Here is a 15,047-nt window from a genome sequence, read left to right as displayed (position 1 = left end):
GGCTAGGCGTATATACTACTAAGGGGGTCCAGGGGGCGTAGCCCCCTGGCTAGGCGTACATATCACCACGGGGGTCCAGGGGGCAAAGCCCCCTGGCTAGGCGCATATAATACTACGGGGGTCCAGGGGGCAGAGCCCCCTGGCTAGGGAATATATAGATCGTAGTGTATAAATCCCACAGGGTTAGGTTAGGTTGGTTTATTGGTTAGGACGCATTGTACGATTACCACAGGGGATCTGGATCATGTGAAATCCCGTAGACTTTTTGCTTTGGTCCCGTAGATTTTTTTTTCGAAAATTGGCGCGTCGGTCCGTAGACTTTCAAAGTTGGCGGCAATGTCCGTAGAGTTTCATTTGTCGATTTTAAGCGTTTTTTGTGCTTGTTTTGCACATTTCTGTTCTCTATTTTGCTTATTTAAGCCTGTTTTACCCCGTAATTTCCCTGATCTACTTCATGCCCTCCCCTGCTATCGGGACTTATCAAATCACATCAAGATTGTCGGCTGGAGAATCCGACGGAGATTATCATTAGATTCGTTCTCATCACACGAGGACAAATCTGATGATATAAATATTGTAAGGGAAGACCCGATTGTCATATTCGGAAAATTAACCAAAAATAATATGAACGATTCCAAAATGATAAGAAGACTAACATATATAATTTCAACGAGTGACAGAGAAGAGAAAAATTAAGAATCCAGGTCACATACATCGATAGTAATGCGAAGGAAAATCGTAGACATAATAAACTGATAGCTGATTTCTGTCCCCCATTCCTATCTCTCCCTCCCCCCCCCCCCCTCTGTCTCTCCTTCCTTCACACCGTTATATCCTCTCACATACCCTCTCCCTGTCTCTATATTTTTCTTTCTCTTGTTCTCTTAATCTCTCTCTCTCTCTCTCTCTCTCTCTCTCTCTCTCTCTCTCTCTCTCTCTCTCTCTCTCTCTCTCTCTCTCTCTCTCTCTCTTCTCTCTCTATCTATCTATCTATCTATCTATCTATCTATCTATCTCTATATCTATCTCTATCTCTTTCTCTCTTTCCCTCTCTCAACTTAAAAAAGTACAATTCATTTTTTCTAAACAAACTACATTAGTGAGAAACGGAGGTCTTGTGCCTTCAGTTGTCTGAATAAATCAATCATCTCATGTTACAGGTCGTTCATGCATGGAAGAACAGCAGGGAAGTGAACAATAACGTCGTTTATGGAATAGTAAATAACGGAATTCTTGCAGCTGTTGATTCTTCGATATTGGATTTCCGTGTACTGAAATCTATATTTCTGTAGACCTTTCCTTGTGTTGTGTAATCAGCTTTATAATAGCTATTTTCACTGGAATTCACATTCTCCGTTATTCTCTTCATTTATTATTTTACATTTCGTTGTACAAGCTTTCAGATACAAAAAAAAATTAAGTCGAAGATTTAAAGAAGAGAGAAAAAGTTCCAACCTACAATTTTGTACAGCATTCTGAATCTGAGTATTCACCATGCAATGCCATCTCCGAGATACATCAGTGTTTATCTTCTTTTGCAGAAATTGTTCTTATGAAACTATACGCTTGCTATTAACGAGTACATAGTTAAAAGTAACTGACAATTGAAGTAGACCTATATGGAAAAGAAAACAACGGGGCGGAAGCAGAATGACAACATTAAACAGCTGGGGTTGCGGCGTTGTCTGCGTTATTCAAAGGAAATGCTTCCTGTTCCCTGGAGATAATCTTGGCAGACGATATTCGATCTTTACTGTAAAGCGCGTGAAGTTCCTCAATATTGTCCGGCAGCGGTTGGTTGCTGGTTTCAGGCAGCAGCAATGACAGGAGTCCGCCGATGGCGGCGCTGCTGCCAAAGAACACCGATGGCGCCCACCAATGCGTCTGGCCCTTGAACGGGAAAGGTATGAAAAATTTGAACGAAATTATATTTAGGCATTTTGTGTGTGCAGAGACTCCGAATGGGAGGGAAGATCGATCCTTACCATGATTTGAATGATGAAAGGTGAGAGAATAGAGCTGAGACGCGCCATGGTCGAGGAGAGGTTCAGGCCTCTTGATCTAATACACGTAGGGAACACTTCTGAACTCACTAGGTAGAGTAAGTTATAGTTTCCAGTGATGAAGAACTTTCCAACCAGCGCAAGGGAAAAGATGACCCAAGTCCAGTCTAGAAAAAAATGGACGAAAGTATCTATATCTACAATAACTATAAAGCATGCCGAAAATTTACGAACCGGAAAAGCATTATTGTAAATTTCTTATGCATAACAGTAGAATTGCACAGTATCTAGTGCCAAAAGTCAGCAAGAGCAGAGGAAAATGTTAGACAGCCGAAATATTTTTTGCTAAGGAAGCTCTAAACAGAATGAACGAAAGGCGGTCAGATCAGTAAATCTCTCTGGTTTCTCCCTGAATCACGCTGTTTGACGAAGATAACAAGGAAGAGCTACAGGTCTCACTGCCGGGAGTAATAAGGATGGCGAGAATGGCTGCAGCACACACAGCAAAGTTAGCGGCGAGGACACGGCGCCGACCGAACAGCATGACGATGGGGGCAAAGATAGAGTAGGCGGGGACCTCCAGCGCGCTGCTGAACAGCATGTACAGGAACGGGTCCTGGCTGGAAAACAAACAGAAAATCAACAAACTTCCAATGTAAATGTAGATTCTTAATTCTTATTTCTTTGTCATTTTGACTGTGATTTCATTAATCATTACAAAGGCCTTTCTTCAGCCATGTGGTTCTATGTAAATGGCGGTGTGTGGCCACAGGCAGCTATGTGCTGTTATGAAATTGATTGTATTTCGTCTCTTCATGTGAGACCTGAAGGTGTTTCCGGCGAGGCTGATGCCCCAGTAGGTGAAGCCGGTGAAGAAGAAGTTGCCGAACATAACCAGCGTAATCCTCCTGAGGGCGGGGCTTGACACTAGCACGGCGACGTCGTTTATCCACTTCCGAAACGGCCCGCACTTGCCTGCGCCGCTCTTCTCGGACCCCGTTGCCTTCTGTTTCAACAAAATATATATAGATAGAGAGATAGATGATTATATAATTATATATATTGTTCTCTCTCTCTCTATATATATATATATATATATATGTGTGTGTGTGTGTGTGTGTAATTATAATTATGATGGGAACCAGTGCCCTAGAGCAATGGTTCTAAAACAGTTTGGTATCGTTACCCTAAACAGTGTTGTTACTCTCTCCTATTCCTATTCAGTTATACGAAAAATGTTGTAATGCTTGATTTTTAATGCAGATGATGTGGAAGAAATTTTCCCAAGAAATAAAGAATTAAGACATTATTCCTTAAAGTATTGTTCCTTGTATGACATACTTGAATTAAAGTACCATTTCGGTACAGTTTATCCTTTGATAAAATACCAGTGCGAGGGTCTGTAGAGGACAGTGCACATTGCACACCAGCACCTGCGCCTTAACGCCAATTAAAGAAGCACGGCAACTGGAAGTTGTGACTAAAGACACGAGCACATTAAGAGCTCTCTGTGAGAGTGGAATATTCCTTCCCTAGTTTGACCCAGGAAGTTTACTTCTTTATTAATTCATCCATTCACTCATTTATTTATATTATTATTTGTATTTTTTTTTTTAAGACCAATTACTTTTAGAAAGTGTTTCAATATCCCTCAAAATGGTTACATTACTCCCAAGAGGGTAATTACCTCCAGTTTGAGAACTACTGCCCTGAAAAGGAGCCTTGGAACAGTATTCTGAGTATGCTCATAGGCTTATTAGGTACCTCGTCTATCACCGCCTGATCCTTGCACTTCTGAAGGATTTCGGGCAATTGGGCAGGCAGGGTAACGCCGTGCCAGCGCGCCGCTTTGGCGAAAACCCGCTCCGCCTCATCAACCCTACCCTTCACCGCCAGCCAACGTGGGGACTCGTCGCTGAAACTACAGAGGAACCATTTATATTTCGTCTTGGTCTCTTGAATAGCCTGCTGCTTTAGGTTAATGCATTACAAAGCTATGGTATACATGTAAGGACTATTTCCCCAGACTTACGGCAGATGAGCCAGAAGCAGGGCCGCGGGCGCCATGCACACCAGCTGGAGGGTGCGCCAGTCCCGGATGAGGTACGCCCATCCGCTGAGGACCATCCCGCCAAGGGCAAACGGGGACGTCGTCAGTATACCGACTACAGTACGATGTTTAGTTGGACAAGCCTCAACCACTATTTGAATAAGTGAATAGATTTGATTAAAGGGGACAAATATAAAATCAAATCAAAAGTGTATATAGACAATCTTTGCCTCTGTGAAAGAAAGCAGTATTTTAACAAAGCAGTGAATGGAGCACAGAACATGACCGTTCGTTGTTTTCCTTTTAATATTTTTTTAAAGAGTTTTCCCGTTATTTCATTGTTCGTTTTTTGAAGGAACGAGATTAGAAGTACTTAGTTTCTCAATTGAAAGTTCTATCCAACTTGCATTAATAAGAAACCAAAATCTAAGCCAGTGAATCACACAGACTTACCTTTGACATAGACAACACCACAAATAGGATGTATTATGCCCATAACAAACCATGCTACGAGCACCACAGGGTAACTGTGTGCTAGCGCCGAAGTCAGAGCCATCGAGGTGAATATCAGAGCCACTCCGAACACTACAGTTTTCCGGCCGTATCTGGAGGTGGGTGATGCATTGAAAAATATATGAGTACGCTTCCAAAAAGAAAATATAAGGTACTACATTTGTCTGTCTATCTGCCCGTCTGTCTGTCTTTCTATCTATCTATCTGTCTATCTATCTATTTATCTATTTATCTAATGATCTATCCACCTATCTACCTACCTGCCTGCCTACCTACCTACCTATCTATCTATCTATAGATATATATAAATATATCGATATATATTCATATTCCTCGATAAGTCTGTATATCTATAATCATATTTATATCTATATCTATTTTTCTCTCTATACATACTTATGTGTGTGTGTACACATACGCTCGCACACACACACACACACATACATATATATGTATATATATATATATATATATATATATATATATATATATAAACCTATATCTATCTATATATCTAAATATGTACACACACACACACACATATGTATGTGTATATATATATATATATGTGTGTGTGTGTGTGTGTGTGTGTACATATTTAGATAGATAGATAGATATAGGTATATAGATATGTGTGTGTGTGTGTATGTGTGTGTGTGTGTGTGTGTATACATATACGTGTGTATATTAAATATCAATATATATGTATGTGTGTATATATATATCAATATATATGTATATATATGTGTGTGTGTGTGTGTCGATATATATATATATATATATATATATATATATGTATGTGTATATACATATACTATATATATATATGTTGATATATACAAAGTTATGTATACATTTATGTTTGTTTGTTCAACAGCAATTCATTCCACTGCAGGATCTAGGCCTCTCCCAATTTATTATTGCGAGGTCATTTGGCAGTACAATCCTTACCTGACTGGATGCCCTTCCTAATCAACCGCGGTTCAGCGCGCTACTACTTATGCCACGGCGGTGACTTCCTCTACACCTGCGTTTGATTTTCTCAAGGCGATATGTCGTTTTCTCGTCGTGAGACCAGATTCGAGCTAATAGCCGGAGCGCAGGCATTTTATACAACTGCCGTGGCGGGACCACGAGAGTCGAAGTCTAGTGCTCTATCCACTTGACCATCACGGCAGTACATGTATATATATATATATATATATATATATATATATATATATATACATGTGTGTGTGTCTCTGAGTGGTCAGATGCCTTCAGTGCCAATAGGCCGGCACCGCCGCCGTACTGACCTAAGCCACGCCCACTGCGCTCATGACCTCCAGCGTAACCTTGACCCGTACGATCACTCTTCCTCGAGTCACGCTTCTGCTCGGACAGGACCTTCTCTTGGGGGTCACCCTCCAGGGCCCCCACTTTACCGGGCCTAATCGCCGCCCGGGGCTACATGCCGGCCATTCTATATATCCGCCCACGCTACACTACCAATAATAAATAGTGAAACCAGGTCGCGAGTTTCCGTCAACCAAACCCTGGCAAATTGGTGGACAGCAAGTACCTCACAGTGTGTTTGTGTTTGTATGTATGTGTCTATATATGTATATAAGTATGTAAGTATATAAGTATATATATGTATGTATGTCGATAATATAAATATATATATATATAGATAGATAGATAGATAGATAAATGCAATTTAACGTGGACTTCACTGGACACGTACATGAAGACATGAAGTAATCTTACTTGTCCGAGAGAAATCCGAGCACAGGGTCCCCGAAGGCGCAGCCGAAGTAGTAGAAACTCTGGAACAAGGGGCTGAGGTAAGCCCGGTCGCACACCAGGTCCCACTGGAAGAACGAATGCGGTTCTTATTCGTGATGTGAGTGTGCAGTAAGAGGTATGCACTGGTTAAAAAACGTAGTCTTTATCGAGAACAAACGAGGGTACAGAAAAAGTGGAAGCTGTCTTGTTTGGCCTCCTGGGTTTCTATGACTTCGTGAATTGCACACTGGTTTCTTGGCTTCAGAAATGTTTCTTCTTCTTTTTCTTCGTCTTGTCTTAACGGATCTCTAGAAGATATGAGTGTCACTATATCGTTTTCCTTAGTTTTGTCGTTCTCAGTACTTGCTCCATGAACTCAAGAATAGTTCCGTCCCTCGCACACACTCGAAAATAAATTAACTGATACATAAATAGAAATTAGAAGTAAGAATAATATTTTTTTCTCTCCTGGCCATTTTCCTTCCACACGAGAAGGCTTCTTTTTGCCTGCGCCCTAGTGAAGAAGGCAACACAATACGTATCTTCCTTAGCATTATTGTTCTTGTACCTTTTGTTATATTCACTACAGGCTCCATATTACTGGTGATAAACTGAGGAGCATATTGTTTAAGTATCGCTATGAACGTTCAATAATACATGAAGTGAGGACAGCTATGATATGGAGTGCGGCCGAGGCCAGCAAAGGAGATCTCGAACTATATGTCAACGGATTTTTAGGAGCCGTGGGATTCCCCCAACTGCACAGTTATGCAATTTTTATATAATTACAGACTTTTTCCAATATCATAACGGTCATATGCCTAGCTATTAACATTGCAGTACAATAAAATTTGAGTTCCCTATCTAGTTTCCTGAGCTGATTATGCAATGTTGTATTTTTCCCATTCCTGTTTTTTTTTTTTTTTTTTTTTTTTTAATAAAGCACTTTCCACGCTGACTTACACTTACTCCAAACAGTCAGTGACTGACCAGCATCTGCATCTAGAGGGCGTCGTTGACATTATTTGGTACGTCTCAGCAATGATTCTCTTCGTTATTTTTTTTTTTTTTTCTTACAAAACGGACCGAACGGAATCACTACGAGAGCCGCTCAGTATGTAAGCACTTAAAATATGGGGCGATACCTGAGGGTTGGAAAGTGTTGAATCAACCACGAGGTCGGAAATCCAAGGAAGACGGAAGCTGAAAAAGGGATATCGGACGACCCGATAGTTTTGATCGAGATTTTTTAGAATCTTGCCTCGGTGCACTTTTAAGCGGTTTTAACAGTGTTTCTTACCAGTTTTGTCAAACACTGCTATATAATTATGTCCCATCACCTGTTATCAAGACAGTGTAACCTCACTCCAGAAATATGTGGAATATGGAATGACTTCTTAAAAGCCACTGCTTGCATACTAACACTAATATTAACCGTGTAACCTTACAGTACAACGATGTGCAACACTCTCTGACCTCACTTGCGACCGTCGAGTGAAATATTGAGGTGTCATACTCCCACTGGCTGCACGAAGTCGTTTCCAAACCCGCCTCTTCCTCAGGGGTCAAAGCGAGGTCAGACGACCAAGGAAGGTCAGCAACGGCTTCGTAGTCTCTTACGTACATCCTGCACTGTGATCGCCTCATAAGATTCCTGTTTTCCTCCCTGAAACACTATATTTTCTGACTATGCGAACAGGTTGATATCAGTTCGCATGTACTTAAATTTGTTTCCAGTGATAGCTTAACGAAGGTGAGATAAAGTATTATTGTTTCTCGTATGAAGTATGATTTCTAGTGAAAATGAGTAGCAAATCCATGTCTGTTATTAGTGGCAGTAATGAATATAAGTTGGATATCATTAACAAAAGAAGAAATTTCGTCCTACCATGGTATAGAGTAATTGAGTCGTTGCTCTAGAGTCCAGGAGCTGTTGCTGAGTTGAGGGACGTTGCACCAGTGGTCCACCGCGCCGTTGTAGAAGGCACCGCCCAGGGAGAATGGAGGAAGGAGGAATGCCCCTGGAGGACGAAAACCCTGTTATGAAATGCAGCAGGGAATGATCCTATGTCGACTTCTTTGGTGTCCTCTTCCTCAGTACTTGCCCCATAAACTTACATTCAAGATCGTAAAACAATTTGAACTAACGTAATAAGAAATTATTATAAATTTCCATCTATTTTTTCTGCACTGTCTCACTTTCACCCCATTTTTTTACAGTCTAATTAATGTTAACCTTTAAACTTGCATAATTTCCATTCGGTTTATTTTGTTTTATGGAACCTCAACCATGAATCTATGAGTATTGACTTGCGAACCACACGAGGCCTCTTTCTAAAATGTGTTTCAGTCAACAAACTAATAAACTATTCGAGATTCCCAAGACATTTGTGTGTCAATTGAAAACTGCAACAACGTAAAACCAATATCATGAACTTTGTTAAAATTAGTTAACTGTTAACGTTTACGAAAACAAAAGAAAAGAAAAACAAATGCATTAAGCAATATAACGTGAATTCACAAACTATTTTACGCTGTGTTAACCCATTGGTGACGGGTGTAGAAAACTAAAAAATTAAGTAACAAGCTGCCAAGATCCATCCAGACCCATTCCGGGACGTAACTGAGAATTTAGTGCCATAAGGAAAAGAAAGGACACCCCTGATTATTTTTGTTTCCTTTTATTTGTTGTTAAGAACAGCGAAAGGAGAATGAAACCGAACCGAGCAAAGGCATGCAGGCTACAAAGGACAATTTTTGCATATCAAATGTCATAAACGAGATTATCATTTGGGCCACTTATTGTGGTGCCACCACCAGACGCTGATTTTACCATATATACATTTGCTAGCATGGGTTATCCGTGAAGTTAAGTGAAGTGTTTTTTTGTTTTTTTTATAATCATTAAACATAATTTCAAAAGGTTTACGGGAAAATGATTGAGTGTCAGTCTCTTCACTAAAAGCTAAGTGCAGTGTAGTTCATTTCAGTGAGATTTGCGAAGGCAGGCTTCGTCCGTATTTTGCACTCTATGAAAACTAAGCAGTTTTTTTCTTTCTTTTTTAATTGATTTTGTTTTGATGGAAAATAATCTTGTTGGTAACACTTGACGTTAATATATATATATACTTTTATTTTACTTTAAGGTAAAACTTGCTGGTATGAGACTTGTAAAAAGGCCAGAATTAGCGAGGCGCATGAGGGCTTTCGGGCGGACATGATCCTAAGCCTGATGTTAGCCTCCGGAACGTCAAACAATTAAATTTTCGAATGATCGTTGGTCACTTCAACTTGAATTCATTGATCTTTTCTTCTCCTATAAAGGCTAACATACTTTAATTTTTCGTCAAATAAACACATGGCCACTGAGCGCTGCCTTCGTGTATCAGACTTTTTATCTGATTAATATGATCATTTTGTCATGCCACGCCACTCGCGTTCACTTGGCAGCATAAATCTTTCACTCAATATTATCTTGTACATTATAGTATCATGGTACAGAAACAATACAAGGATTCGTGCCATTGCACAATATTCAGCATTAGAGAATATGAAAGAAATAAGAGAGGAATGCCAGTGATGACGGATGACTCAGGCCGAGACAATGGTTTAAATTATAGTAGAGGAGTTCTATGTATGCGGATGGAGTCTCCCTCCTCCTCTCTATCTACCTACCTATCTTTTTATCTATCTATCTATCTATATATCTATCTATCTTTTTCTGTCTGACCGTACGTCTGTGCACACACACACACACACACACACACACACACACACACACACACACACACACACACACACACACACACATACACACACACACCCACACACACGCACACACACACACTCACACACACACACACACACACATACACACACACACACACACACACACATACGCACACACACACACTCACACACACACTCACACACACAATGTAACGAGGCCGATGAGAGGCGTGTGTGCAGACAAAGTCGCGTCTGACATAATGCAGCAATTTTGATTAGCAGTGAAGGAATAGTAGACTTCCTGGTAACTTGCAAGTGAAAGGATGTGTTTGTGTACACAGAGCGACGTCACAAGGCTGGAGGCTTCCGGATGTCGCAATCGCTGTTGTGTTGAGCAGAAGGCTTGGTATGTAGGAACTAGTGTTATTGTATCAAGCTATATGTATAAGTTAATAGTGTCATATGTATGGCAATAGTAGAAAGGAAATCTGTTTATCTGATGGTTGTGCGGGTAACACATAGACCCAGTCGGTTAATAATCAATGGGCGTATCCTGGGAGGGTGTGGGTGGCATAGGCCTTGCACACACACACACACACACACACACACAGGAGTTATCCCGGGCAGGGAAACAACAGATGCAATCTTTGCTTTAAGGCAAATGGTGAAGAACTATGGGGGAATACAGAGAGAGCTACATCTCGTATTTAAATTAAAACATATGATAGACTGCCGCGAGAAGAAATGTGAAGGTGTATGAGAGAAAAAGAAGTATCAGAAAAGTATGTAAGGCTGGTAAAAGATATGTATGAGGATGCAAGAACACAGGTTAGGACTTGTGTAGGTGGAACAGAAAAGTCCAGAATTAAAGTTGGTCTCCATCAAGGTTCGTATTTGAGACCATACATATCTGATTTGATAATGGATATTATTTGATAATGAATATACTCAAGTACATCTAGCTCCATGGGATACACAGCCAATAAAATACTGATATACACCACCAGGAAGAGAGTTGAGTAGAAGCTGGAGAGATGGAAGAGACTTAACATTAGTCGAAAGAAAACGGAGTATATGGCTCTAAATGCGGAAGACGCCGGTGAGGATGTCCAGCTGTTGGGCGGAAATTTGAAAAGCACCAACACCTTCAAATACTTGGGCTCCCATATGTCGTCACATGGGGCACTGGGCCAAAACATAAGTTATAGGATACAATCAGGCTGAAGAAACTGGAAGAATGTGTCAGGAACTTTATGTGACAAGAAAATAAGTGTGAGAATGGAGGAATAATTCTACGGCGGTGAGACCAGCAATGATGTACGGGGCAGAAGTCTGGCCGATTAAAAAGGACCAGGAGAGGAGACTTAATGTGGCAGAAAAGCGTAGGTTGAGGGGGGTGCGTGGAGTTACCAGACTTGACAAGATTAATAGTGATAGAATTCGTGGAACAGCTAAATTATTGGAAGTATCATGGAAATACAGGATAAAGGGTTAAAATGCTACGTGATGAGGAGAGAAGAGGAATATGTGAGAAAAAGAGTGCTTAATAAGGAGGCAGCAGGGGAAGCAAAAGAGGAAGGCCAAGGAGGAGGTGGAGAGACTGCCTGCAAACAGATTTTAGAGAGAATTTTGATAGAAAGGACACAAATAGATTATTATTATTATTATTATTATTATTATTATTATTATTATTGTTGTTGTTGTTATTTTTATTATTATTGTTATTATTGTCGTTATTATTATTATCATTATTATTTTTATTATTATTATTATTATTATTATTATTATTATTATTATCATTATTATCATTATCATCATTGCTATTATTGTTATCACTATCATTATTATTATCATCATCATTATCATTAATGTTATTATTATATTAATATTATTATTGCCATTATTATTATTATCGTTATTATAATAATAATGATAATAATTATTATTATCATTATTATTATTATTATTATCATGATTATTATTATCATCATTTTTATTACTTTTATTATTATTATTATTATTATTATCATTATTGTTATCATTATTATCATTATTATCATTATTGTTATTGTTATTATCATTATTATTATTATTAAGATATTATTATTATTATCATTATTATCATTATTATTATTATTAAGATATTATTATTATCATCATTATTATCATTATCCTTATTATTATCGTTATCATTATCATTATCATTATTATTATTATTATTATTATTATTATTATTATTATTATTATTATTATTATTATCATTATCATTATTACTGTTATTATTATTATTAGCATTATCATTATCATCATAATTGTTATCATTATTATTCATCATAATTGTTATCATTATTATTATTATTACTTTTTTCACTAATATAATTATTATTATTATCAAATTACCATTAGCAGTAGTAGTAGTAGTACTATTTTTTAGACTTACATGCCTTCCCAAGAAATGTCAAAGTGTTTTTAAAGAGAAACAAGAACAGTCGTGATCAGAGTGCTTGACAAGGCACCGCCGTCAGCAAGACCGACGGTCGGAATAGATCATAAATGCAGTCTCTCCTCGGACTTTTTGATGAAACAGAAAGGCTCAGAATGGAGAGAAATCTTGGTATATTATGTATACGTGGCTTCACCATGGTATGTAAAATGCTTTTATCAATATTCCAAATTTCAATGTTTATAGATATGATGCAGGACGTGGGGGAGGAGTCTGCATATATATACGAGATACTCTCAAAACATATGAGATATCATATTAACAAATTGTAAAAAAAAAAAAAAGACTTAAAACGCTTGTGCCAGACAAAAACATCTAAATTCCAGAATTAGTGCAAATTAATGTAATCTTTTCTTCGCTAAAATTGGACATCTCACATACAAACAAACAAACGCGTCTATATCTCAGCAAAATACAGGTAGGATATGGCCACTATCCAATATTTTCAGATCACAACCTATACAAAGAGAAACAGTAATCTTAACAATAAAACACCTACGTGAAATTAATGCTGTGGGAGCAGATGGCATTGTTTTTCGTTTTATCAGAGACAGTCTACCTGCAATGGCGCATTATCTAACGGTTATCATTAACACATCTCTAGTCACCGGTGATTTCCCATCGCTTTGGAAACATGGCATAATAACACCAGTTTTCAAATCCGGAGACACAGAGGAAGTCAATTACTATCGCTCTACGAGTATTACCATACTCTCGGAAAATATCGTAACATACCATTTGACAATATTTCTAGAGACAAATTACCTACTACCCAAAACACAACATGGTTTCAGATGTAAGCTGTCTACTGAAACAACTTTATTACAAATCACAAATAAAGTTCATGAGAATATAGACAACGACCATATAAACTTGATTACACTGTGCGATCCACGGCTTTTGATAGTGTCACCCACGTAATCCTTATTAGTAAACTAATAAATCACAAACTCGATACATATTGGTTCAGAAGCTATCTAAGTAACAGAATCTAATCAGCCCAAATGCACGAGAATATATTAACAAAACAGATAGTATCTTTCGGTGTTCACAAGGATTTATATTAGACCCAATCCTGTTCACAATATTCGTAAATGATTTATCAACAATTGCCAACTACCTAACAATATCAGAAACGTTCAGAACTCTAATACATTCAAAAATGAATTAAAGGAACATCTCTAAAATCAACAATGGCATCAAAATATAAGAATAGGCAAGACTTACAAGTACTACAATTATATTCATATGTACTGGAAAATTACTTATTGTGTAAAAAGAATAGCCCCCTGTTATGGAATAAAGTATTTTGCATTTAAATTTGAATTTATTACTACTGCTGTCATTACTATCATGACCATCATCATCATTATTATATTTTTTATTATTATTATTTCAGTATTGTTATCGTTATCATTATTGTTTTATCATCATTATTATCATTATTATTATCATATTTCTATTATTGTTATTATTATTATTACTGTTATTATTAACATTGTTACTATTATTATTATTGTTATGTTATCATCATCATCATCGTCATCGTCATCGTCATCATCATCATTATCATTATCATTATTATCATTGTCATTATTATTATTATTATCATTACTGTTATCATTATCACCATCATTAATACTATCAGTATTATCATTATCAATACCACCATTATTATTATCATTACTGTTATTATTATCATTATCATTATTACTATCAGCATTTCATTATCATCATTATTTCTATCCTTAATGCTATTATCAATATTAATTTTCATTATTATTATTATTTTCATCATCATCATCATTATTATTAATTCAGTATTATTATCGTCATCATTATTGTTTTTCATTATCATTATTATCAGTATTATTATCATATTACTGCTATTATTATTGTTATTATTATTATTACTGTTATCATTAACAGTATTATTTTATTATTATTATTATTATTATCATCATCATCATCATCATCATTATTATCATCATCAGTATCATCATCATTATTATTAATGATAATGATAATGATAATAATAATAGTGATAATGGTAATAATAATAACAACAGCAGCGACTATGATAATAAAAAGAAGAAGAAGAACAATGATAATAATAATGATAATAGTAATAACTATTATATTTTTTACAATTATTATCATCATTACTATCATTATCATTATCCTTATCATTATTATAATTATTATTATTACTATCATTGTTGCTGTTTTTATCACCATAAGTATTATCATTATTATTGATATCATTATCATTGTCAGTATTATTGTTATAATTAATATCATCATCATCAATGTTATTAGTGTTGTTGTTATTGTTATCATTATTATCATTAGTATTACCATTATAATTATCATCTTTATGATTTTATCATTATTGTTAGTAACATTATTGTGACCATGATTATTTTCATCATTATTATTTCATTATTATCAATATTACCACTATCATTGTTATTATTACCAA

At 36.9% G+C, this 15,047-nt stretch overlaps 1 protein-coding gene across 2 annotated transcripts in view; it reads right to left on the bottom strand.

The window, feature by feature from the left end:
• Window positions 1-1,356: 1,356 nt before the first annotated feature.
• Window positions 1,357-15,047, bottom strand: part of LOC125031159 (organic cation transporter protein-like) — a 14,087-nt gene continuing 396 nt past the window's right edge. The window contains exons 1-11 of one of the 2 annotated variants that reach the window (XM_047621712.1): window positions 13,065-13,119; window positions 8,222-8,354; window positions 7,810-7,999; window positions 6,316-6,419; window positions 4,507-4,658; window positions 4,036-4,204; window positions 3,768-3,924; window positions 2,828-3,009; window positions 2,463-2,623; window positions 1,986-2,170; window positions 1,357-1,890 (exon numbers count right to left, since the gene is read on the bottom strand). In XM_047621712.1, the coding sequence (XP_047477668.1) occupies window positions 1,660-1,890; window positions 1,986-2,170; window positions 2,463-2,623; window positions 2,828-3,009; window positions 3,768-3,924; window positions 4,036-4,204; window positions 4,507-4,658; window positions 6,316-6,419; window positions 7,810-7,999; window positions 8,222-8,354; window positions 13,065-13,095 (1,695 nt within the window). In that variant the 5' untranslated portion in view covers window positions 13,096-13,119 and the 3' untranslated portion in view covers window positions 1,357-1,659. Of the gene's footprint in view, window positions 1,891-1,985; window positions 2,171-2,462; window positions 2,624-2,827; window positions 3,010-3,767; window positions 3,925-4,035; window positions 4,205-4,506; window positions 4,659-6,315; window positions 6,420-7,809; window positions 8,000-8,221; window positions 8,355-13,064; window positions 13,120-15,047 lie in introns of those variants that run through there. The other variant, XM_047621711.1, reaches the window with a different exon arrangement.

The sequence above is a fragment of the Penaeus chinensis genome, chromosome 12 (genome assembly GCF_019202785.1).
Source record: "Penaeus chinensis breed Huanghai No. 1 chromosome 12, ASM1920278v2, whole genome shotgun sequence".
Classification (NCBI taxonomy): domain Eukaryota; kingdom Metazoa; phylum Arthropoda; class Malacostraca; order Decapoda; family Penaeidae; genus Penaeus; species Penaeus chinensis.
The sequence above is the reverse complement of the archived record's forward strand: the minus strand, read 5'-3'. Positions and strand labels throughout refer to the sequence as shown.